Source organism: Oxyura jamaicensis, chromosome 4 (assembly GCF_011077185.1).
Source record: "Oxyura jamaicensis isolate SHBP4307 breed ruddy duck chromosome 4, BPBGC_Ojam_1.0, whole genome shotgun sequence".
Lineage (NCBI taxonomy): Eukaryota > Metazoa > Chordata > Aves > Anseriformes > Anatidae > Oxyura > Oxyura jamaicensis.
In genome coordinates, this window is record NC_048896.1 from 32,583,100 (window position 1) to 32,609,004 (window position 25,905).

The window sequence follows — 25,905 nt, forward strand, 5'->3', positions numbered from 1 at the left end:
TGCAGCCATACGATAACAAAAGTGGGAAGTAATGAGCATAGACAGGTAACAGCGTTTTTATTAGCTTGCTTAATAGTGCTCACGGGGCAGGGGGGAAACTGAAGCATGAATGAGTACCCGTATTCAAACAAGGAGAGCTCTGCACCAGCAGTGTTACAGCATAGGGCACTGGGAGCTTGAGGGAGGGCTTCTGGTACCGTTTCTCTAGTTCTTGAAATGACATCCATGAGCCAAGGAAGAAAAACAGAGCTCTCTTCCTCCCCACCCCACGTAGTAATCTGCAGCGGCTAATGCCTTTTGGAGAAAGGACGTGTTTTTTAAAAGCATTGATTATTCATGCTGTAATCATGCACTGAGACATGGGAGAACCACCCAAACAAGGGAAGACCGGATTGGTGGTTGTAGTAATTTGGGGGGAGGGGGGAAATAGACATTTTCAAACAGAAAATAAAATTTTCTGAAGCTGTTGACAGATATCATAAATATACCTTTTAAGTGAGCGACATTTAATGCTGGCCAAACAGTATTTCTAACTGTAAAAGGATCCGGTTTTTATGCACTACTGTCACGCAGCCTCGCAAAGCCAAGTCCTTATAGTATGGGAAAGCGGGAAAATTCAGTCTTCCTGTGGGAAATAGCACTTGCTGCTAGCCCTGGCACAGTTTCAGATAATGGACTGCAAAGTCCTGAGACTTATGCTGTAGAAAAGCTTTACACAATCAATATTACAGGTTTTTACAGCTCCCTGTGAACCTTACATAGTTGAACATTTGATAACTAAAACATTTGGCTTCACAGGCAGGAGAGCTGGAAATAACTTCAGGGTTTAAAAACTCTGAAACATTCCTGACAGTCCTTCTGTAGCATGTATTTGGAATTTGCAGAATAAATGATGGCGTGATATAGAGATTCTCGTAGTACCATTTCAGGATGACCTCATAACGCTCTTGAATTTAGCCTTTAAAAAAGTATATTACGGCTATCGTATCACACATTCTATATATAATACATGGCATGTTATTCTATAGAGCATAAGTGATAAAATCATTCTTTCTCTAGTTTGATATTTATATACTCTCAAAGTTTTTCTAATGCACAAGGGTTTACAAAAGGCATTGTAAATGCGTGTGGGAAAGGAGAAGAGGTTACACAAAACTTTCGCTTGAGAAAACTTTTTTTAAAAGTATTAAAAGATTACTGGTTTGGAATATTTTCTGGTCTTTGGTAGAACTGCTGAATTTTGAAGTTTGGAAACTTCACTTTTAAGAAATAAACATTCATATTTCAATTATCTATATGTAGCTTCTGTTTAAACTAGACATTTTTTGAATACTTTTGGTAAGAATAGAAAACGTACTAAAATGTAAGGTGCAGTAAACTCCAGACTTCAGTCATTTCAATTCAGGGTGCTGAATTTTCAATTCAGGGAAGCACCTTGATGGATACATTCCCCTTCTCCTGGCCGTGCCACCTTGTCCCACATCTGGTGTTTGCCCAAACAGGAAACAGCCACCTTACCCAGCAAAAAAAATACTTTTCAGGTTGATTTCTGCCAGACGAATGGCTTGTGTGGCCCCAAGGTTCAGCACTGGTGCTAGGTGTAGGATAGGTTCCCGGAGGAGCCAGGAGCAGTAGAGGAGGAGAAAGACCTGCCATTCTTCATGGCAGCGTGCTCTTAGGTCAGCCCAGACACGTCACCTGCCTGCCCCTGCAAGCTGGTGCAGACCTGCTGTGGGTACCTCTGCTCTAGCTTAGGTGGCTCCTTTTGGGTCTTCTCTGGGAGATCCTGGAGCTGGAGGCCATTCTTTCCAGCCTTTCAGTACAAAAATAGATTTCAAACGAACAGCAGTAGTTAGTGTAGCCTCAAACTGCAAGCGCCTGACTGCCAGCCCTTCTGCCTTTCTGAATTTTCTCAACAGAATCAGCTGTGCGAAAATATTATGCAACACTAGCATCCTTTTTTCAATTTGTGTGGTAGGAATGTGGTTTCCAGATTAGTTTGGCAAAGCTCAACGTGCAAATCCTGATCTGTAAGCATTTAAGTGTAGCTGAATTTGTTTCTTATGTGTTAACTAATCCCTTTACCGACCAAGTCCCTTTGGCTAAAGTGTTCCTGTCCTTTTTTCATTCTGTAGGTTTGTAGCATGATCATCAGTATGAAGAGCTACAGCTCATCCACTGCAGTTTTGGCCCTCCAATTATTCCTTTTATTATTTTAATTGAAAGCACCACCACCACAAGTGGAGACAGATCTAGATGAGGGAGGGGAATGACTTGAGTATGGTGGGCTTTTGTCTCCAGTTTCCAGATTTCGTAGACTGACACACAATTTTGTAAGTCAAAAAGAAAGTTAGTGAAGAAAAATGTTAAACTGAAAAGTTATGCTTCCTACTGTATACGTGACATCTGATGAGGAAAGGTCATATGCTGAAGTGTAGAAACTTCTCTGTTGGTCTGTGTGGTCTAAATACACATGAAGACGTGAAAGTCACTCCGTGATATATTGAAGTGACTGGGAATTTTTCACCCAGCTCCCCTGTGGTATGGACAACTTCACCTGATTTTTCTTTAAATGTGATTTAAAAAGACAAACTTGTGCCACAAAGCCAGAGAGCTCTAAGGCTTGATCCCTTCAGGTTTAGTGTTTTTGAACAGCATCACAAGTAGTTGAATTCAAGATTCTGTAAATCCCCTATGTCTGTAGGTATTGTTAAGTAGAAACGGATTGGAGTTACACTAAGAATACAAAACTAATTATTACTAACCTTCACCCAAATATTTTTTTGTTTATTATTTTATAGCACACTTAAAGGAGAGACTAGATGACTACATTAAGCAATGGAACGGCCTGGTGAAGGTATTTCGAAATGAGAGGAGAGAAGGTTTAATCCAAGCTAGAAGCATTGGAGCCCAAAAGGCTAAACTTGGACAGGTAGGAACCAGCTCACAAACAAATCTTATATGTATATTTTTAATTTTACTCCTTTTAAGCTTCATTTTTCTGTCTCTAATATTAAAGTATGGCAATGTAAAATAAACTTAATTCTTTGTGATCCCCTGTATAGAGATAAAAGTGACTGTACATCTGCTTCCTTGTTTTTCTCTTTTGAAGGTTTTGGTTTACCTTGATGCCCATTGTGAGGTGGGAATTAATTGGTATGCGCCACTTATAGCTCCTATATCCAAGGACAGGTAATGTTCTACTATGATTTCCAGTGCCTGGCCTCTTAGGAAGGAAAAGTCAGAGTAACAATCCACGCTTCTCAAATTCAATATGTTGTATATCTATTATCAATATATATCTATTTCAAACTACATCAATATTTGCTGAATTAAGGTTTTGTCAACTCCCAGCAAAAAAGCTATGTAAGGAGGAATGAAAATAGCCAAGTAAATTTCCAGATAGTTTATTTCAATAGGTATACTGAATATTGTGCTTATTGTAGATTAAATATAAAACAACTCTTGTCTTTTGCAGTGTTCTGAGGGACAGTTACAAAAGTGTTCTGTTGTAGCCGAGTAAGGACCCTGAGTAAGCAAAGTGTTTATTATAACTAAACAAAATTGTGATTTTGGGTCAGAGGAGAAGTAACGGTAAGAGTTCTGATTTAACAGGGACTTAAACTCCTGTGATCTCAAGAGTTTTATAACTAGATAGAAGTTAAAAATTCTCATGTGCTTCCACTGAGTGTGCATGTGCATCACATGCCACAGAGGTGGGAGGAGGAGGCAGCTGCAGAGGCTCCTCCAGCGCTGCCTGCAGAGGATGCGGGTGCAGGAGGTGCTGGCAGCTCTGCGGCCTCCATTCAAGCGCTCTTCTCCTGAGGGACAGTGTGCTGGTCCCTCAGCACGCAAGGGAAGAGCATGGCGTTATTGCTTCTTGTCGCCTCCCCCACGTGTTTTTCCAGTCTCATACGGGATTTGTCTTAAAAAGATGGAAGCGATAAGATTGCAGAAGATAAGATTGCAGTTTGGTCACTGGGAGAATAACAAGATGATGCCTTTTCCTTGTCAAATGCTATAAATGACAGATCACAATGAGGAGCACATTGCAAATTACAAAAGAAAAAATCTTTGTAGGCTGTTGCTAAAAGAGCACCAATAACATATTTTTTACCCTTAAAGGCTGGATTTGCAGCACAGTTGGACAGAACAGTGAACATCCATATTTGCACTAGTAAAGTGTTTATCGTACTTATTGGCAGCTAAGATCTGATATGAATAGAAATTATGGAAAATAATAATACTGTGAGAGTCTTAGCCCTCTAAAGGCTCCTCTGTTGCCTCCAGCAATGCTTTCTTAGAAGACCAATGTCAAGAAGAACACATACAGGAAAAACTGTAAATGAATTGATGTATTAGCATTTTGGACTGAACTTTCCTGCTTTCAGAACGTCTTAAAACAACATAAAGAAAAAGCCTCTCTTTTTTTTTTTAATGAGGCTTCCTTCTGCAAATAATGTTTACAAGTGACTTTTCATATAAACTACTCGATGAGATTAATAATTGATGGTGTAAATTTCAGATTAGACAGATTATTCTTACTCTTCTTAAATTGTATCTTGCTCTTTCTTTCCCTTCTATAAACGTTTCAGAACTACATGTACTGTACCTCTAATAGATTACATAGATGGGAATGATTATTCCATCGAGCCACAACAAGGTGGGGATGAAGATGGTTTTGCCAGAGGGGCCTGGGACTGGAGTTTGCTATGGAAACGAATTCCGTTAAGCCACAAGGAAAAGTCCAAACGAAAACATAAAACTGAGCCTTATCGGTAAAGAAAGCTGTTTACATGTCGCAGATTGTAATGAATAACTGTCTAAAGCCTTTCCTTCTTCCCTCCTCCCTCTTCTCCCACGAACCACGATTGGCGCACGCGTCCCACACGGGTCCCTGCACAAAACCGCATCCTCCCTGCCACCATCCGCCGCCCCGCAGAACCACATGCACTGTGCCACTGATAGATGTCATTGACGGCAACACTTATAAGATTGTGCCGCAAGGGGGTGGTGACGAAGATGGGTTTGCTAGAGGAGCGTGGGATTGGAGTATGCTATGGAAGAGGGTTCCCTTGGCCAAGCGAGAGAAGGAAAAAAGAAAGACAAAAACCGAACCGTATCGGTAATCACTAAATCACTTACCTGTTTCTTTTTTCTTAGGTAGCTATTGATCCACTAAAACTTGCATGTACTTTTAAGCCTGAAAATCTTCGTATTGCTAACCATGACAGCTGCTTTGTTTAATCAGACCAGTTTGCTGCAACTGACTACTTGACCAAAATAGCTTTGCTACCTTCCGCTGCCTCTCCACTCCTGCTCTTGTGTGGTTAATAGGGTGTACATCAGAATAACGTGGTTTTGCTTGGTGAGAGAAAGCATTGTATGACTTTGTTTCCAGGGAAAACTTTATTTAGCTATGATATTTTTGAAAAGTAGTGTTGGAAACAAAAGCTCTTATTTAATCATTTGATTTGAAATAATGAGCATGCTGTGAGTATTTGTAACAGCTGGTAATGCATAAAATCTGTAGGTTGCTGTCATGGCTTGATGCATGCATACAGCTCGTGGGTTATGCATGTACATCAGAAAAATGTCTTTTGTCATGTTTCTCCCACTTGCTTCATAATAGATCACATCTGACAAAGATGCATACTATTTAAGAATTTTGGCTAGATATTTTCTAAGGTCTGAATTTGCTTGGGGATTTTACTTTAATACATATAACTTGAAGAAAACCAAAACTTATTTTCTGGGAAAACTCCAATGATTTTCACACAAGTCCCACCTTTTTCTTTGGCTTTGTAGGGGGGTATATGTTTTCTTCCCTGCAAACAGAAAACTGGCTAGAAACCCTAGCTTACGTTTCTGGATTGCTTTTCAAGACTGGGAGGCTGCGGTTCTGCTGTTTTTTATTACTTTCCCCTTCACACTTAACTAATCGTGTTACTACATTTGAAAGCAATCTTCACATCTTCAGAATCTAATGTCTTCTATTGCTTGTATATATGATTTAAGCACTGTAAGAACTTATGTTGGTAATTCCCTCTCCTCACCCATGATTGTTCTTTGCTAAAATGGCAACACATGCAAGGAAGTTACGAAGCTTTGATCTGTTTTGTGTACAATCTAAATAATACCATTTTCTGACAAGGCTGTCCACATTGGAACTTTAATACTCGCTCAGAGGGGGATAAACTATTTCAAACATCAGTGTTGTGCTCTGTGTTTACCATCCAAACAGGTCTTAAAATCCTTTAAACTGTTCCCAGAAACACACAACACATGTTCTCGGAATGGTTTCAAAGATGACCTTATTTTTAATAATACTTTGATAGTTACAGTGCCTTTTCTAAAAAGAGATGTTCCCCGCATCGCTTATGGCCAGGCTCTAGGCGTTTTGTTGCAGAAAAACCAAGGTTGCAGAAAGACCAAGTAACGGCTTTGCTTAAATTGTAGACATGATTGCCTAGGTTTTTTTTAAAAAAAAAAAAAAAAAAAAAAATCCTCAACACCTTAAAGCGCAGAACCAACTTCTGGTAATGGCGGAGAATCGCCCCAGGACCAAATCCCACTTTCAAAGATACTGTGCTTACCCCTTTGTATCTTGTAAAATAAACTACTGAGCTTATGTGGATTTTACTGTGTTCTTTAACACACTTGACGGTGTGTTAAAGGCCAAGACCGATACTCCAGCATTCAAGGCCTCTCTGTGCTTGCCAGGTCTTTACAGTGCTCAGGGAAGCCAGCAGTGCAGGCGAGCCACAGGGCTGTTCGATGCCATGTGCTTCTCCCCGCCGTGCTTACTGGCTTCCTGACCCTCCCGTCCCTCTGGGGCAGCAGCAGGGCTGGAGGAAAATCCTGTAAGCAGACAAGAGGAAGTAGGGGGCACTCAGGAGGAACTCAGCATCTGATCTGGTGATCTGGAGAGCAACTAAGCTTGCTGGCCCATCCCAAGTCACCTTTTCCTTACCACTGTTTTTAATCCCCAACCTAGCAGGGACCGCAGGTTTATCCACTAGGCCTTTTTATATATTTATTGGTCCTTAGGGGGAAAAATGCTTGGTATGTGTGCTGGAAATGGCTTAACATATTCTACTCTCTGTTTCCACGTAAGCAAGCTGCCAGAAAGTTTTGGTTAGAGCCACTTTGCACAAATGGTCCAATCCTTGTCACAGCATCTTTTTGACACATTAAAACTTGTTAATTGAACTTTGGCATATGTAGAGGGATTTACAAAGCCTTTTTTTTTTTTTTTTTTTTAAATAAACCAAAATGGAAACCTTGTATGCCTTGATCCAGGCCCTCTTAAAAATTTCACAGAGGGTAATGAAAAGTGTCTCACGTGACGGAGGTAGAAAAAGAGCCAGAGGGAAAAAGTAAAAAGCCGTCATTTAACCAGTAATACTCTGTTGCTTGTTTAACAGCAAGTAAACATCAGTTTCAATGTGGCAGCTCTGCAGAACATAAACTTATGTTATATGGTCTCATCCCTTATATCAGAAACTTGAATGTCTGTTCAGTGAGAAATGTCTTGCCACAATGACTCCTAGCATTTTTCTAATAGAAGTATGGTGGCTGGCTGAATGGTAACTCTGACCAAAATTTTGTACAATTAAAAAAAAAAAAAAAAGAAAAAAAACTGCAACCTCACTAAAAATATACACATCATTTCCGGAAACCACTAGAAGCTTATGACAAAGCTTTAAGATTTTTCAGTGTATTGCCATTAATCTAATCTTTATTATATGTTAACAGCAAATTGCTTCCTTGATTTGTACTTTCTCTGAATGTTATCTTATCCTTTTGGCAGGACGAATTACCCTGTATTCTTCTTTCAGGTCCCCAGCAATGGCCGGCGGATTGTTTGCCATTGAGCGCGACTTCTTCTTTGAACTTGGTCTCTATGATCCAGGTCTTCAGATCTGGGGTGGTGAAAATTTTGAAATTTCTTACAAGGTAACACTATATACTGAAAACTTTTCTTATGGTGTCCTTGCAAACAGGAGCTGTCAGAGAGATGGCTTAGTGAAGAGACCCAGTGCTGAGCAATCTAGATTTCAGTAATGGTTGGGGATCACACGTGCTCCCCTGAATATCCAACCTGAAACCAGACTGGCAAATTTGATAGAGGAGAGGGGAAACCTGAGTGCTCTCGTGTGTGTGTGTGTGTGTAGAAAAATGCTTTTTCTAACAGAAGAGAAAAAGAAGCAATCGGTTTACACATAGATGCATGTAAAGTATAAAAGGATGCAACCAGAAGTAATCTGCCCTGGTTTCTTTCTCCTTGCCATTTTTATGGATGAAGAATGGTCTCATGTACTTCTCAAAATTTCAAGAACTTCTCTACAAAAGAAGTCTTCATAACTGAGGGACTAACTGCATAATTCATAATCATTGCAGAAGATTTTATTTTCAATCCTAGGCATATGCATGCTCTTCAGTTAGCAGGAAATGTAAGATGATGATTATTAGCTTCTGGTAGCTTCACTGTTCATAATGACACAAGTGGCAGACAGCAGGAATCTGTCCCAATTAAGAAACGAAAGTGGAGACATCTAATATCCTCAGCAGCGATCTGTGAAATCGTAGCTGAAATTTACTAAAAGTACCTTCAGAGCTCCCCAGCTACTCTTGCTGTTGATGATTTTGAGGAAAGCTCTGAGTGCACTTGCTCAGCTGTAAATCCATATGCAAAAGGCAGTTATTGAGGATGTTACATATACAGGGTCTTTATCCTTCTAATTCCCCGTCTTGCTTAGATCTAAATCATGATTGAAATTGCATACAGTAGTTTTGTAATTGAAGTGGATAGTTGTTGCTGATTATGTAGAGACCTCCAAATTGGTTTCATGTAGATCAAAACCAATCTTCAGAACTAAATAACATTTATCAGTGTTGCATGCTGACTCCTAGATAGCGAATAAAATTGCTTTGCATATCAGATTTTTAATCAAGCTCTTATAAAAATTAATATGATGATAAAACACATGCAGTGAAGGAAGTATTCTGCCCATCTTTCCTAATAACGTTAAGTCTAATTTTTAACCTGGAATTCAGTCTGTTTTGGAACGTCCCCAAAGTTTGCTTAAATTTGGACTTGATGCTACATTTTAAACTTGTCAAAGCTGTAAGCGATTAAATTCAAATTATTTAGGTGTGTTTTCTTTCTCCCACAAATAAACGGATTATCTAAGGACATGTGGGCGGGAAGGAATTTCAGAATGGTAGTACACTTTCCCATTTTTATTTTCAGCTACTACCATTGGAAAAAAAAATCTGTTTTGCACTTGGTTGGAACACGGTTACTAAATGCATTGTTATCTCCTACTGGTCTTTATTAAGGAAATCTTAAATGTGATGGGAATCTAATCAAAACCCATCTTAGTGGTGGTATGTGAATTGGTCCAATAAAATCAAAATACTGATTCTGTCATTTTAAAAATTACCCCATTCCAGATTTCGTTCACTCATTCATTACTGTTATTTTAAAATAGCAATGAAATGAGGTGGCAAACTATTTTAAAAGCTTTTTGAAAAATTACTTTAGTTGATTAATTTCATGTTGGGGTTGAAGATGTACTCAGTACATCTTCATTTCCATTCATTTCAGACATATTATGTCTATGCTTATGTCTGAAATAAAAAAATGTTTAAGTGTATCACATGGTGGTATAGTAACAGAAGTAGCTGACATCTCTTTCAAATTTTCTTTGTATTTATCTGTCTTAAATTCCTGTGCATGTATATTAATATCTGCATCTTTGCTTGACCTTGTAGATCTGGCAGTGTGGGGGAAAACTGTTGTTTGTCCCCTGTTCCCGCGTTGGACACATCTATCGTCTCCAGGGTTGGCAAGGAAATCCACCCCCTGTCTACGTTGGGTCTTCTCCTACGCTGAAGGTATTATTTTGCTGATTTGAGATAACAGATTTAAATAAATCTTTGTAAATTATCAGTAGCAATTTAAAGAGCACTTCATCCAAAGGTATTTAGCATGTAAAGCTAAGATGTTCATCCACATGGTGATCCTGGGTTTGCAGTCCCCCACTGGCCTGAAAGGGTGGTATCCCAGGCTCTCTCTGGGTTAGTGAATGCTCTAACATCTCTCAGAATCTGTAAATTAAGAAGCAGAGGATGACACCTGGGAAAATGCTGTGCTCTGCACTTGGTCAGGCACCTCATAGGTTCAGAAGTTTTGTTTGAGCCATGGTATTAAAAGTAGACAACACCTCTAGGAAAGAATGAGCCACCTGTCTGTATCCAAAGACAGAACTTGAATCAAGAAAAAAAATGTTTTGTATAAGTTTGCAAGCAGAAAGGGAGAGGACCCTCCTGTTAAGGTTTCTTATTGCCAAGTTTAAGCTTCCTCTTGTGCAGTGCTTTGGCATTTCCAAATCCCACTCCTAAAGACCTAGATCATTGTGAATTCCAGTCACTCAGACATCATCCTAAAAGTTACCTGTGATGACAACTACAGGTTTAGAGACTATGGCTTGAATCAAGCTAACAATTGTTTCTGTTCAAAAGTGAGTGTCCCAGCAAAGCTTCACAGCAGAAAACATAGCACGCACAAATGAAATATATCCTTTATTAATAAAGTGAAGCGATTAACATTTTGATCAAGCTAACAGGAGGAACAGTACCATGGAGGGTAGCTGGAAATAAGGATAGCTGGGCATAATGACAGAGAAAAAGGGCAATGGGAAGGGGGCTTGTAAGTGATAGCTCCATTTTTCTGTGCAAGCAAGTTTGTCTGAAATTATAAAACCTTTCCACTAATGTGAAAAATCTGATCAACACCATCTTCTGCATATCTAAACTCCTTACATGAGTCAGCTCATCTGCTTACTGGATGAAACGAAGCACTGTTGAGTGTTCTTACATAGTAAGCAGCTTCTATGTACAAGGCAGTATAGCTTTCTACCTCTTCAGGCACACTTCTATCCTAAAAAGCAACAATAAGCTACTTCACTTGAGGTGCATGAGAATATAAAATCTTTTTTCATAGCTGGCCTGTTTAAGACTTGTTTTTTTTCACCCTTAGTGGAATAAAGCATATCATGCTGGATATTTAAATTGTAGAAGTTGAATGCAAACTAAATTGCAGTTCTGGTACTTAGCAAATGATTGCAACATTTATTGTACCTCTATTGAAGAGTCTTTATTTAAAACAAACAAGCAAACAAAAGAAAATTAGGAGAAGACTTCGTACTCTCATTAAGCCAGTCTATTTTGCTAATTCACACCTAAACACTCATTTGAATCATAGTCCTGTGCGTCATAATCTGCTGAAGATGACAAAATATTAGTGCTATATAACAATTTCACGCTGTTATGTTTTTTATGTTTTTTTTGTTTGTTTGTTTTTATGTTTTTTTAAGAGAAGAAATCTTTAAATTTGCGGAATTAACACGTTATTGTGTCTGACTGGTTGTGCATGTGCTGAGGTGACAGCAATGTCGTTCTTCTTCACAGAACTATGTCAGAGTTGTAGAAGTGTGGTGGGATGAATACAAAGATTATTTTTATGCCAGTCGGCCGGAGACAAAAGCACTGCCATACGGAGATATATCTGAGCTGAAAAAATTCCGTGAAGATCACAACTGCAAAAGCTTTAAGTGGTTCATGGAAGAAATAGCATATGATATAACATCGTATTATCCCTTACCGCCTAAAAACGTGGAATGGGGAGAGGTATGTAAAGCACATAACGTGCATTTATTTTCAGAGGATTCTTTTTAAAGTTCAGAATTCAAAAGGAAACGATTGTTACTTGACATCAATCTGAGAACAGGCTCTTTGTTTCCTGCTATACTGATGTGATACTGGCCAGAGGGCTACAGAGAAATAACCAAAGGGGAAAAGAAAAAAAAAAAAAAAAAAAAGAATGCTACTTTAAAAGGTAGGGTTTCTTTAAAATTAGATCCACATTTCTTTCAAGATCCATTTTTGTATCTATCCCTGGCCTCAGTTATGTTTAAAGCTCTTTTCTCCAAAATTGAAATTTATTTATTTTTAAAAGAAAACAAATAAAGCATTTTGTTTGTATTAGAGTATTTGCAAAGATTAATAGGTGAAAATATTGTGTGTGTGTAGTCATAGAGAATAGATTGTGAAATACAGAAAGAGCACATTCTGCCTATGCTTGCTAGCCCGAGATGTAATCATACTGGCACAGCCTCAGTAAATCCCTTACCTGCATGTAATAATTTTATATGATTCCTTAAGAGTTGTTTCCAGCACTAACAGATAAGAGTACGACTTTGCTAAATTTAGGGTGTGGTTATAAACTTGTTTTTTTCACTTAGAGAAAATTCAGCAAAAGTGGTGATTTCACTTAGTTAAGTTACCAGGTGGATGCAGGGCACCTCCTTGAACCCTACCCCTTTCCTTCGGGCTGTAAGCCCACACCTTGAGGAGCCCTTACTACAGGTCTCCGTCACGGCTTCAAATTATATTTTGGCCTTTTTCAGATGGACCAGCCTTACTGTCTCTCCTATCAATTTTGCTTTTGAAGATAGTGGGGGCAAAACTGAAAAATCATCTTGCTAGCAGGGGGGGAGTCCTGTGTCTCTCCAAACTGAACAACCTTCTTTCTGATGCACCTGGTTTTGTAACTTCAAAAGAGGATTAGAAAGTAGAGATCTATGCATATTCATGTGACCAAGAATGTGTCATCTCTAACTTCTGTGAGGAATTAGTGATATATAGTGTGTGCACGGTGGAAAGACGGTACAAATAGTCCTGTATCTGGGGACCAGGTGAACAAGGCCACCTTTATTTCTTATATGAAAGCCGACACAAAGCATCAGGTTAGTGCATTAGCTTTAGACGTGCTTTTGAATTCACATAAAGGGTTAGAAACGCTTGTTATGTATTGCTCTTCACTGGGGTGAAAATATCTGAAGAGAATAAAATAATAATGGTCACCTTGTGGGAAATCATCCCTGATAAAAGTGAACAGCTCTAGAGCAGAATCAGGAAAGACTGAAGTTCAGAGACTTCTGTGAAGTTGTCTTCAACTCTTTGCTCGCTGACAGTTATCCTACAACATCTGAGGTATTTTTTTTCTCCATATGTTTGTAACATCACACTAATTGCATTTCCAAACTGTCAGGAATGAAAGCGTGGGGTTTATCTTCCCTAATACTGTCTGGAAGTCAGGTCTCTGGGCTAAGCTTAGTCCTCCAGGCTTCCTTCTGCAGTCACAAAGGAGAAAGAGGCTCCAGCGAAGAAAATAGGTTTGGCAAGTAAGTTATTTTGTGCCATAAAGCCTTTTCAAAGCCGTTTGTTGATCCTTCTGGGAAGAGAACGGGATAATCAGCAGCAAAGGAAGGCATACTTTCTGGCAGGACTTGTGCTCCTTTATCCTTGTGCCTGTGCCTGCCCCTCATCAGCGTTATCTTTCCTTTCCCCGTGTAATTGCTGCTGCAGAATGGACTGCTGAGCAGCCGGGCCACGGGGCTGCTCCTGCCTGCACTTAATGACCTCTGTGTGCAGCTCCTTGGCATGAGGTTTGTCTCCTCACGTCTTCCACAGGGTGAGAGCAACTTCATCAAGCTCTGCCTTTATTTATGACGGTCCAAGAGACCAAACGTGCTTTGATAGGAGATGGAGTAAATTAAAATACTTGGAAGTCCTGCGCTTTAGTGTCGTTAGTTTGGAACTGAGCTTTGCAACTCTAGTTTCATTAGTGTACTCTAACTCCCATAAGAGCTCACAGGTTAGCCTGGGCAGCTAAAAGCTCCATCTCCAACAGTTAACATCATTTTTTAAATTTCATGTGCAGGTTTCTTCTGTATCCGTGTGGCAGATACCTGTTTCTGGTCTGAAAGAAGAGTGGGAATTTTCCGAACTCTTCACACTTATTTTTCCTTGAGACTAACTGAAAGTGCACAACCTTTTTTTCCAGATTAGAGGCTTTGAAACTTCTTACTGTATCGATAGCATGGGTCACACCAACGGTGGCATTGTCGAATTGGGGCCATGCCATAGAATGGGAGGAAATCAGGTAAGTGACTCTGAGGCAAGGTTGAAAGAGAAGTGCTTTCAGTGAATGATAACAGGTCATTTTTCTTTTAAGTCTGCACATAAAGTCACTTATGTGCTGGCTGTGAAAATGGGAGATAGGGGTTTTTCATAAGCAAACCGACATTGATAAAATACAGGAATCTGAAAGTACCATTTCAAACACAGACTGCACAGAATTGAAGGCAAATTCATAATCTTGTTTTCACAGAAGCAAGTATATGTGGAAGCGAGAACTGTGCTTTAAAGCAACCATATCACTGCATTACAGAACAACTGCAGCTGGTAGCATCACTGCTGATTCATCCTTTATCCTCCCTTATTAATCCTTCAGGAAACAGCAACCCCCCCCACTCTAGCTCAATGATTTCACAAAGTTGTTTTGCTCTAATGGAAGCATAAAATAGTTCTGTGCAGTAACTCACCTTCCACCACAGGAGACACAATATTGAATATAAATTTCTCTGCTTCATTTACAAATTAAGTGACAGAACATGATTACTAATAGATGATTGCAATCCAAGCTACTATTGTGTTTGACCTGCGTCTTCACGAACCTATGCAAACTATCAGGCAAACATGCTGTTCTGTATTTGCATCTCCCTTTTCAGTTGGATAACTTTGCAGCACTTAAAACCCCTGTTTGTACTGATGTAGACTTGAACCAGGCAAGTTGTGTCACTGCAGTCCTGAAATCACACGCAGGAAGATTCTTTAAAAAATCATATTCGGTTAATTCTTAATAGGCCTTGGAAATTTATCTTTTACTTTGATATTTAATGCAAAAGTTCCCTAAACTACTTTTTCTGTTTATGCTACCTCCAAAAACCTCTAGTAATTATTTCATAAGAAGTAGCTAAGATAATCTTTCATATGCATTAGTTTGATTTCCTCCATGTCTGAAATACCAAAATGTTACTGCCTTTACCTGAAATTACTGTCCAAGACCAAGGACTTGCTACCAAACCTTTAGAAAGATAATGGCTTAAAACATCATGTCATAAAAATACTTTTGGAAATCTCCCAAATAGGTGTCCCTTTATTTTTATCATTTTTCTCCTGCTAGGTAAGTTTCTTAGCCTTCTAAAGGAAAGCTATCAAAATATAGTGTCCTGATAGTAAAAATGTTACATCATGTAAAATAAAGATAGGTGTAATAACACCAGAGAATATTTTCAATGTTGGAATTTCATTGGTATTTCAGTGTTTCTAAAGTGTTATTTCAAGACAGCTGTTAAAAAGGTGGCATCTTTTTTCTGCTAGCTTTTCCGAATCAATGAAGCGAATCAACTCATGCAGTACGATCAGTGCTTAACTAAAGGACCGGATGGATCCAAAATACAGATTACACACTGTAATCTGAACGAATACAAGGATTGGCAATATTTCAAGGTATGCAAGAGATGTATAGGGAAAAAGAAATTATAATTCTCATTTTGTTTTATTACGCCTTCTTATTATTATTCTACATGTATTGGAAAATAGAGATCTATGACAAGATTAACTGAACCAGATAAAATAAATCGTTAATCACATGTTCTCAGAAATCTGTGCTTGCTGGGAAGACTTCCCCTAGGGAAAGGTGTTTTGCTAGCACTTCCAGCTAGCACTTCCAGTCGCTGATTTCTGTAGCAAAATCTTTAAATAAAATCTCCTGAGAGGATATGTGCTGCTGCAGGTATGTTAGGAGTTAGCACTTGTCTCAGAGGAAGCAAAGAGGATGTCCACTACCAGTGACAGCGTTTCTAAAAGCTCTTTATGCCACCACCCTCTCTGCTTGTGTGCTTTCTGTCAAGAAAGGTTCTTTACTGGGTCTTGTGAGAAGATGGCTGAAGTGCTGAGGTGCACGTAGCAGCTAGGAACAATACATCTAATTTTGAGAAGGCTAAATTGAAGTGTTTAAAGACAAAAGGCTATGTAGGAATAGGTAAACATAGTGTTACTCTTTGTCTTTCTGCATTGTCTTTGCTTTCTTCAGAATTTCTTTTTCCTGTTCATTAACCATTCCCTAAGAACATGCTCTGTTGTGAATTAAGGGTGTGGCACCATTATAAAGCTATTGCAAAATCTATGCATTTTTAATAAAGACTTGGAATGTTGGCTGATATACATGAGAGGACTGTTACAGCCTATTTAGTAAGTACATCTGCAAGTCCGCCATTAATTCTAGTTTTGAAAGTGTTATTTTTTAAAAAGTGTAAGGTTATATTTCTGTTTCTCTTAAAAAGAACGAGAATGAATAGTCCAAGGGTGATGTTATCCTTGGATATGGCTACACATAACTTGGTTCTGTCTCTAAGAAAATATCATGCATTGAATTTTTATTTTTTTTTCCTTCAATCTTTCTAGCGTATTGCATGTTTCATTAGCTGGTTATCTGGATTGTGTTTGTCTGAAAGATGTAGGTACTATTGATTGCAGTGAAATCTGTTTGTTATCCTTTAAGCCACAACACTGTTTCTGGTACTTGCATAGAGCTGTGAAATCTCAAGCAACCGAATGCTGTTTCCACTCAGTTGCCTTGTGCCATTTAGACAAATTCCTTTACATCTGAAATTTAAAAATCAACAAGTAGTGTTTCAGTGCCTGCTGACTTCTGCTGTAACATTAGAAAAATATATAGCACTTGCTAACTCTCCAGCCATTCTAGTGTGCCCCAGCATGTTACTTGGCTCTTCTGTAAGCATTTATTTTATGTGAGAAGATCCATTTCCTCCACAGTGGTACCAAGTTGTGTAATTGTTTGCTTATTACCACAAGTTATAAGGAAGCCCAGTAGGCACAGTTTGGGCTGTAGAACAAAACACTGACTGGCTTCCAAAAGGAAAAAAAAAAAAAAAAAAAAAAAGAGTTGGGGGGTGAGAGCGAAAGGACCACCAAGGGTGTGTAACCAAGCAGATATTAGAAATTTGGCACCCTTTGCTGAGCAGTACAGAGGGTATGACCGTTTCTCTTAATGAGGAGGGTGTAAGGAATGAAATGCTTATGAACTGCTGAAAAATGTTGTGGCCTGGTGTAAATGAAAGCTGCCAGGAGATGTTATCTGGTTGGTTGGTTGTTTCTGGAATGAACATTTGTGTGCAGTTTGGTGAGCATAACATCTGTGCTTCTGCAGCGTGGAGCAGGAGGGCTCTTTGGTGACCGCATGCCGGGGAGAGCGTCTTCCCACGGCCATGGGAGCAGGGGACAGGGCTGTGAAGCCCCAGCCATGGTGCTGCAAGTTTTTCTGCTGCTCCGTCATTTGAATGCAGCTTGTCAGCGAGGCAGGGCTGCCTCTGGTGCCCAGGGTCAGCAAGCAGGAGAGAAGCCATAGGGCTGCTTTGCAAACGCGTGAGATTCGGGCGCTGCAGCAAGGGGGTGTGGAAGGAGCCAAATGTGCGAGTCTCAGCCTGACTGTGCTCCACACAATAGGTCTGCAGTTTCTTAGGCAGTCTCCTGTTGCTCTGGAGGCCAGGCTTGCTCTCGTACCCTCTTTTCTTCCTTCTACTAATCAAACCGGCAGCGAAGTTATGGCTTTTTTCCCCAGTGGAGTTAATGTTGCTGTTGTGCATTTGTTTTATGTGAGGGCTAACCAAAGGAAGATCTGCCCAGCAAAGTCAGTCTCGTAAAGCCGTCCTCCAGAGTTAATCTTCTGTTTTGGTTACAGGACAGATGAAAGTGCTGGAAGTATTTTAGATACGGTTTTGCTTATATTCTTAGCAGTTTGCTTCCGAAGAGAAATGCAAGGCATTTCAAGCTAACTTATGTGCATCAACATTTCATAATATAAAAGATGTAAAAATACAGTTTTAACAAAGAAGTAAGATGTGTATAGAACTGATCTTTTTCAGGGCCCCTGAAACCTGTTTTTGTAACAGCAAATAGCTATATTACAGTTGTAAAGAAAATGTTTTAAGACAAACAAAAAAACATGTTCCTGGTGGTTTTGTTTTCCAGAATCTGCACAGATTTACTCATATTCCATCAGGGAAGTGCTTGGATCGTTCAGAAGTCCTACATCAAGTTTTCATTTCAGAGTGTGACTCCAGTAAAGCAACGCAAAAGTGGGAAATGAACAACATTCTTAGTGTGTAGACAAACAAAACCTACCTACTGACACGTTAATTTGTACAGGACTGAAAATAGCCTGAAAACTGCTGCAATTATTAACTTTGTACAGCTGCGAGCCTCCTGATTTGGATGAAGGACATAAACGAACTGTGATTATTACAATAACATTATCATCCGCAGTTAATGTTTACAAAACTGCTTTACCTTAAACTCTGTAGATGTTTACATCTTTTTGTTTTAAGATGTTGGTAAATTAATGTGCTGTTAGCTATGTTTCATAGGAACGTAGCTAAAAGCGTTGTCTTCTTTGGGATTACACTCAGGGGTCTGAAGGCAGTTTTTTTACACACACTTGAAAAGGTTGGAGTAACCAGATTTTCATAGAACTTGGTGATTATCAACCTGTTGTATATTTTTATTTAATTTTACATCTTACTAAGCACTGCCACAGGTTATTAGCCAGGGTGGCCTTCTCTCACAATCATGCTGCTTTTTTGGAAGGTGAATTTCAACATATTTAGTGCCTCTTTCATTTCTCTCTTTCACAAGAAAAGCATTTGTCGGAAATTATACAATGGATTTTTCTGAGCTGTCACCACGGGTAGGGATCAACCGTACCACCCCATGTAATTATTGTGTTGCTGAAGACAATTTCTATCACCAGTTCAGCCGCTTGTTGGTGGGCGGGAGCAGAGGCTGCACGCAGACATGCTGCAGGCGCTCTGACGTGCCCCTTTGCTGGGGATGCTCTGAAAATATTATGCTGGGTCGTTACCCCACGTTCTGCTCGCTGCATCTGCTGTGCCTGGCGGTGCTGGAGCAAGCAGGCGCTTTGTGTGGGGCAAGGAAGAGCTTAGTGTCGAGTTTAGCACCAGTGTGGTACATGCTGATGGAAGTAAGCACCCTCTCAATTCCAGTTACAAATTTATAAGCACTAACCTGCTCGTTTAAACCATGCCTTACGTAAAAAAAAAAAAAAAAAAAAAAAGATTTTTTTTTTAAAAAAAAAAAGAGAGAGAAAATAAAGTTGCATGATTATGTAAAAAAAAAAATCTAATGCTTCGTTTATATTGTTATTTCAAAAGAAAATCACTTAGAGGTGAACTAAAACTTTCAATCAGGAAAAAAATAAATCCAGCTTGCTAACACATTTGCTTACTTCTTTGAAAGGACATCTATCAACTAGTTTGGAGCCAGGTCTTAGATTTGAAACGAGAAATCAAAATCCTGAAACCACATTTATTCATGTTAATTTTTTCCATATTTTTTTTTATTGGAAACTTTTCCTGAGGGATTATGAACACAAAATACAACCGCTTGGTGCTATAATGTACAGAACAGAACGTGAAGAAGTTTCTGAAAATGTTCCGAAGAGGAGTTTGTGAGAGCTCCCCTTGGGAGTATAAATACTTACTCGGAGTGAACAGACAGGTGGAGGAGAAATGACTTATCCTCACTTCCTTATTCAAGATTTTGTGACTGTTAAACGTTGACATCAGTGTATTGACTTAATAAGAGTTATGTCTATAACATGTCACACTATTAAATATGACTAAATACTTCCCTGAAATCTAGAATAGCATTGCATGCAGCTTCCATTGATGTTAACAAGGGTTATGTATCATATTTGGTGACGGAGTTTGATCTTTATAGGGCTGTCTGCACTGATATATTAATTTGGGATCTTTCCAAGTTTCTTTAAACTTCTCACCTATTCTTTCAGAGGTATGAAAAATAGAAAATAAAGGAGGGAGAAACTGGAATAAGGAAAATAAGGGTGTGTGTTGGTACTTGTTCCTTGTGTGTATGAAAACTTACTCCATTTTTATGTGTTGGGTAGATTAATTTAATCATATTACTATGCATAAGAGAAAGAATGGTGGCACATAAATTGTGCGGGTGTGCATTTTAAATGGGTATTTTGTGCAATTCATTAAAAGCTGATGCTGTGTGTGAACATGAATCTCTGTATGTGAGACTGAAACCTTACAAAACATGAGATCATAAGAAGCTGTTGCTGTAATGACTTTTTCATACTATAGCCTGCTTGGAAAAAATAATTCCCATATTCTTGCTTTGTAAGTTGATGATAATATCACTATGCATTTCTACATATTTTATAAATTTGATTTATGCAGATTTTGATACACTGTATGTTTCTGTAGAAATTGTATAAATCTTTAAAAAAATTTATTAGGGAGAAATCTGGGAAACATGTATATCTTATGGGTTGCTTGTTTTTTAGGTGAAATAAATAAAATATTTGAATTTTTGGGTTTACTATACTTTTACAGAGTAAAAATGGATTACTATCTTTATAGGAACCCCGTATCTCTAAAAGCGGACAACTTCTATGTTACAAACTTAAAAATATTAAAAGTGTTTTATTTTCCTTTTTTTTTTTTTTTTTTTTTTTTTTTTATCTAGGTACCTTTTGTCATATCTGTGGGAGCTCAGTTTTTTATCCAGCAAAGTAAAAAATGAAGTTCCCACTGTGAGTTGCCACGTGGATTTTTGTACCTCCTGCACCAATCAAATTAGGTAGATTTACCATGCCCCCAGAATATGAACCTGAGAACGATTTCTAAAGTAGAAACAAAGATCCGGGGGGGGGGGGGAAGCAATATACACAACCTGTAGGTTTTTCACAATATTGCATTGTTCTGTGGCTGTTCTGAACAGTCATGTGGATGGAGACTCTCTTAATTCCTTGAAAGAGCTGCTGGTGGTGGCATGTGCTGGGTGAAAATATGCCCCCTGCAAGCTGTGCTCCCACGCAGGCAGGGATCCCTTCCCCAAAGCCCCCCGGGAAAGCACGGTGTCCTTCTGAGGTACACCTGGGGGACAGCAAGTCGTGCCTGGTAGTGGAGGCCTTACTAGCCTGAGCCTATAGGACAGCTTCCCTAAGGCCAGCATGGTTGTCCGATAGAGAACTGGGATTACGATTTTCATATTTTCATTTCTGAGGCAGCATAGACAATGAATGACAGTAGCAAGGGATGAAGGTAGAGGCCTCTGCTGGGTTCTTAGGGGTTCATAAGAAGAGACGTTTGGGAAGAGATGACCAGAACAAAGAGTGCACCTAGCTGTGGAAGTGCTTCCAGTCATACCGTTTGCCACTGCACTGAGGAATGCCCTGAAGTCATGACTGTCTCGAAGCTGCTGAGGGATCTCTGGAGGCCAGGAATGATGAAAGAAGGGAAAGCTGTCTGTCCTGTGGCCTGGGAACTAAGGTAAGGTGTGGGAGGAAAACAGCTCTGTAACCCCAAGTGGGGGTCTGGTTGCTAGTGATATTGAAGTTATCAGGGACAAAGTAACGTTGTACTGAGCCATTCCCATTTGGAGACTGGAGCTGCCCCTTTCTGGTAGGTGTTTGTTGTTGTTGTCTGGTTGTTTTTTTGCCTGTTATAGTGTCCCATTACCTTCCGTGTGATGTTTGTGGTCCTTGCTTCTGAAATATCAGGATCCTTTGTCTCTGTTGGGCAAAAGCAAAGAATATTCTGACTTAGGACATGAACTGAGCTTAACAGAAGAACTTTAAATGTGCATATGAGATCAGACAAAAAGTCTAGTTAGCACAGTGGCCTTGCTTCCCTCAGTAAGGCTCACTGTGGTCCAGCAGCACAGTGCAGAGCGAAAGGACAGGGTGAGGATACTTTCGTAACACTCCCTACTTTTGGCAATTTACAGTTCAAGGGATGTCTGAGCTAGGAACAGTGTTTTTCTGTTTAGTATTCCAGAATTTGTCTGGCCACTTTTTGAATCTAGGCAGACTTTGGTCATCCATCACATCTGATTATGCAGAAAGCGTGAAGGTTTCTAAAGGGGCACACTGGCTCTGCAGCTTGTTCTCCTGCTGAGACAAATCAGTGAGATACAGAATTATGAAGGCTCGTTAATGGTCTTAATTCCTGAAGGAGGATTTAGTGCTAGGTCAGTGCTGGGTTCAGCTAGCCAGGAGCGGGCTTCAAGGTGGCAGCACTGACAATAATGTCATCACAACACATTTTTCAAAAGACCTTTTTAGAAGAATGTCGTCTTCTCTACTGGAAGCTACCTGACCCTGCTGTTAAAGCTTGTCCATTCAAATATCCCTTTGGCTCTGCTGAAGAGATGATTCATGTGCACAACTTTACTAATAGAAGTTTGGGTCAAGAAACTTTGAGAATAGCCATAGAGCTTGTAGATGTAGCACCAGATCGCTAGGTAAACATTTTTCTGGTGGCTGATGCCATATTCAGTCCTGAAAGTCCAAAAGTCTCTCCAACAGTGAGGCTAAGGCTAGTTGGAGCAACCTACAGGTTCACTCACTAATTGCTGCTGGCCTGTGACAGCTCTTGATTGTGCTGATGAAGAAAAAATTGTATAGACAATCAACTTTTTTACTGGGTAGGTTTAAATGTCATGCACATCCCACAGTTGGAAGGGTTATGAGTCCCATAAGGGCTGTGTGTGTTGGAGAATGTAGCAATGAGCTCTACATCTGGGCTCTGTTACTGGATTCTTGACACTGGATTCAAAAGGAATCATGGAATAGCAGACCAGGCTGTGATGGAGCTCATATGAGAGGCCCAGCAATTCCAGAAATGCAGGGATTGTGGGCAAAACAATTACGTACTTCAAGATGTGGAAAGAAATACAAACCAAAATGAGAAAACAAAGATACATATATGCCTGGATGGTAATGCAAGTGAAGCGGGTTTAGTGGCAGTCACCACCACAGCAAATAATCCATTGCTGAGCAGTAAGTAGCTGATTATATACTAGTGTTATACACAAGGTGCTTGTCATACACAGCTATGAAACAGTTTGACAGATCATTAGCTGATCAAAGATAAAACTTTTGTTCCATGCTTTTTTATTTTTTGTCCAAGTCAATTTGCAGTTTTGTTGTTGTAATTGTTGATTAAGTTCTAATGCCTATGTATACTGCATTCAGCTCCTGGGTTTGTAGCTGTTCTGATCAAGGTTTTCCTTTTGAGAACACCACAAATGAATAAGTAAATAAATGGCATATTAAACCTTGTATTTCTTTAGGAATAAGGCAAAGTATTCATAAGTAGTTCTTGTTTTGTTGAATTACTTGTAGAATTACTTTACCTAATAATGCCTGACTTGCAATATGTTTTTCTAACAAACATCTATTATATCTTCACAGAATTATCTTTTACAGTTCCAGCATCTCCTCCAGACTAGCATGTAATGTAGCGTATTGTCCATCCTCATCACCAAAGACATAAACAGTAGGCCTCCTATTTCCCCTTTGCCTGTGTTGGGAGAAAATGTATTAACTTGTAATGCGTTTTGTATAAACAGCATGTTTCACCTGCTGTTTTTATTATGCTCTCACTTCAGGATGTAGTCTAGATTTGCACTTCTTCGCTGTTAGTTCTCATCTTCGTTGCAGCACCATTCACCACTTTTCTACAAGTCATTCACATGTATCTACATATATATATATATATATAGAATAGTCACCACTAGCCCTTAACCTGACCTCCAAAAATAACCTATGGGTTTTCACAGGTGATTCTCCTTGACTGGTGAAACTGGTAATTAATTCCTATTTTGTTCCTGTATTTTTTATCCCATCACTTATTAACGCAAGACCTTCAATGACAGCTTACTTTCTTTATGAGGAGTCTGTCAGGAATTTCAGAAATCTACCTGATCTCCCTATCTTCACATTCATTGATTTTTTTCAAAGAATCCTTACAGGTCTATGTAACAGGACTTCCTCTCATGTCTTATTTAGCCATTTGTCCAGAAATTCTCAACTGTACTGTGAGAATTTCTCAACTTGCCATATGGACATGACTGGTCTGAAGTGCCCTGTATCCCCATGGAATGCTTTCTAAAAATTAGTGTCATATTTGTGACCTTCCATTCCTCTAGTGCTAGGCAGTTTTAAGTGAAAAAAGACAAAGTACAGTTAATGGATCAGCCATTTCATCCTTGGGTTTCTTTAGAACTCTAGGATGAATACCATCTGTCCTGTCATTCTGCTTCAAAACCTTTTATAGCTGGATTTGAGACAGATGCTCCACCATGCCTCCTCTGTTACAAGTTCTGTCATGAGGACTTTCTGAAGCTCCTCTTCAAGGTTAAAAATTAAAATTAAAAAAAAAAAAAAAAGTTATTTTCCTGAATCTACTCTGAGCATTGATTTTAGCATCTTGATCATGTGTTGTCCCAAAGGACTGTTCGGTATGCCCCCTGGTTCTGATGTGTTTGAAAGTTAATAATCGTGTCTTTTTTCTCCACGTATTCCAATGGTATTTTATCCCCACGACACGTTGCTGCATCAGGTCTGTTGGGGTGCAATTTTCTTCTCTTTTACTGGTTTAGAAGTAAGTTCCACTTTTTAAAGATTGCTCTCTTACATTTGTTATTCTTTTACACCTGCTCCTTATCCACATCAGTCTTGGTTTTGGTGGTCTCAGTCTACTTTACTGAGTGATATGCATTTATGCTGGACCTCTCATGCAATTTATCAGTCTTCCTGATGCTGATGGCCTTCTTACGTGTTCCTTTTAGATTTGAGACAGACTTCCCAGTTCACCTCCAGGTACAAGTTTCTGGTGAGTAATTTCATAAGATTGTCCATATTGAACACGGATGTGAAAAACTAATTTAGCTTTTCTACTACAGCCTTGTCTTTTCTGAATGTTCCTTTTATGCTTTGATCACTTAGTAGTTCTTTCAGTATTCCCAGGTGGGCATTATCTGAAACTCCTGATCTGACATAACCGTACTTTTTAAAGCTTAATTTGAAGGTAGTCATTTCCACATGCTCTTTTCCTTTTGTCTTTAATCTGTATTCAACATCCTTCTTATCAAAAGGTCAAAATATTATTTGAAAAACTACTAATTGTATTTAGTCACTATATCATTCTCAGTTGATAGATCAACCTGATGCGGAGCTTTGCTGTGGGTTGCTGCAGCTCGTGCTGACGTGTGCACACAAAATGATCTGGGTAATGATGTGGGTCAGGCTGGCAAAGCAGCACAATAGACTATTTTTGCAACAAAGATCTTCATCAGTCAGCGTGTATTTGTAAATGAGATCATAAGAAAAGGTAACACAGGTGGCTCTTCACACAGCATCATTAGGATATGGGAAAAGAGTGGCAACGTTACACAGTTCTGCATGGTTTTATGCAGAAATTGTGTTGGAAGCTAAATTAGCCAATTAATACTAAATGAAGTTGAGTCCAAAAGTCTACCTCACTGAGGAAAAAATTAGAAGAGCCCATTTATTCTGAATTACCTCAAGGTACACTCTTACTCAGGCACAGTATTTAAAATTCTGTAACGCATACAGCTTTTGAGGACACTTATTTTGTTCAATTTAAAAGCACTAGAGCAGAACTAAAAAACATTTCAAACCATCAAACTAGTCAATTTACTCTGATGTTACTGTTCAACTGCAAAAGATTATAGAAACCAAATCAGGAAGACTTCTTGAAGTGTCACCATTTTACTCTGAAAGGAGTCTGAAAATTCAGGGGAGATGATGGGAAGTTTCTACAGGAAAACCTGAGCAGAATATGATGAAAGTGAGACCAGTGCAGCCTCAGCTACATACTCTGAAAGGGAATTGTCTCTATATGGAAGAATTTTGGAGACAAGGACAAAGGTTTTCTGCAACTGCAAATTCTGTATTAGAGGATAGCACACAACAACAGCCTCTCACTTCCAGTTTACACCTGTGGCTTCCCAAAATTTGAGGTAATAACATGGAGATACTGGCCCTGCAAATGCAGAGTATCTCTGGTAGGTCCAACAAGCAAAACAGCAGTTAACCCTTCTGACACTTTAAGT

General features: G+C 39.2%; 1 protein-coding gene across 6 annotated transcripts in view; it reads left to right on the plus strand.

Moving 5' to 3' along the window:
• Positions 1–20,366, plus strand: part of GALNT7 (polypeptide N-acetylgalactosaminyltransferase 7) — a 76,983-nt gene extending 56,617 nt beyond the window's left edge. For 5 of the 6 annotated variants that reach the window (XM_035324707.1, XM_035324708.1, XM_035324704.1 and 2 more), the window contains 9 exons: positions 2,802–2,932; positions 3,113–3,192; positions 4,596–4,778; positions 7,842–7,959; positions 9,781–9,903; positions 11,479–11,697; positions 13,916–14,014; positions 15,295–15,423; positions 17,968–20,366. In XM_035324707.1, coding sequence (XP_035180598.1) covers positions 2,802–2,932; positions 3,113–3,192; positions 4,596–4,778; positions 7,842–7,959; positions 9,781–9,903; positions 11,479–11,697; positions 13,916–14,014; positions 15,295–15,423; positions 17,968–18,105 — 1,220 coding nt within the window. In that variant the 3' untranslated portion in view covers positions 18,106–20,366. Of the gene's footprint in view, positions 1–2,801; positions 2,933–3,112; positions 3,193–4,595; positions 4,779–4,942; positions 5,126–7,841; positions 7,960–9,780; positions 9,904–11,478; positions 11,698–13,915; positions 14,015–15,294; positions 15,424–17,967 lie in introns of all 6 variants that reach the window. The other variant, XM_035324705.1, reaches the window with a different exon arrangement.
• Positions 20,367–25,905: the final 5,539 nt, after the last annotated feature.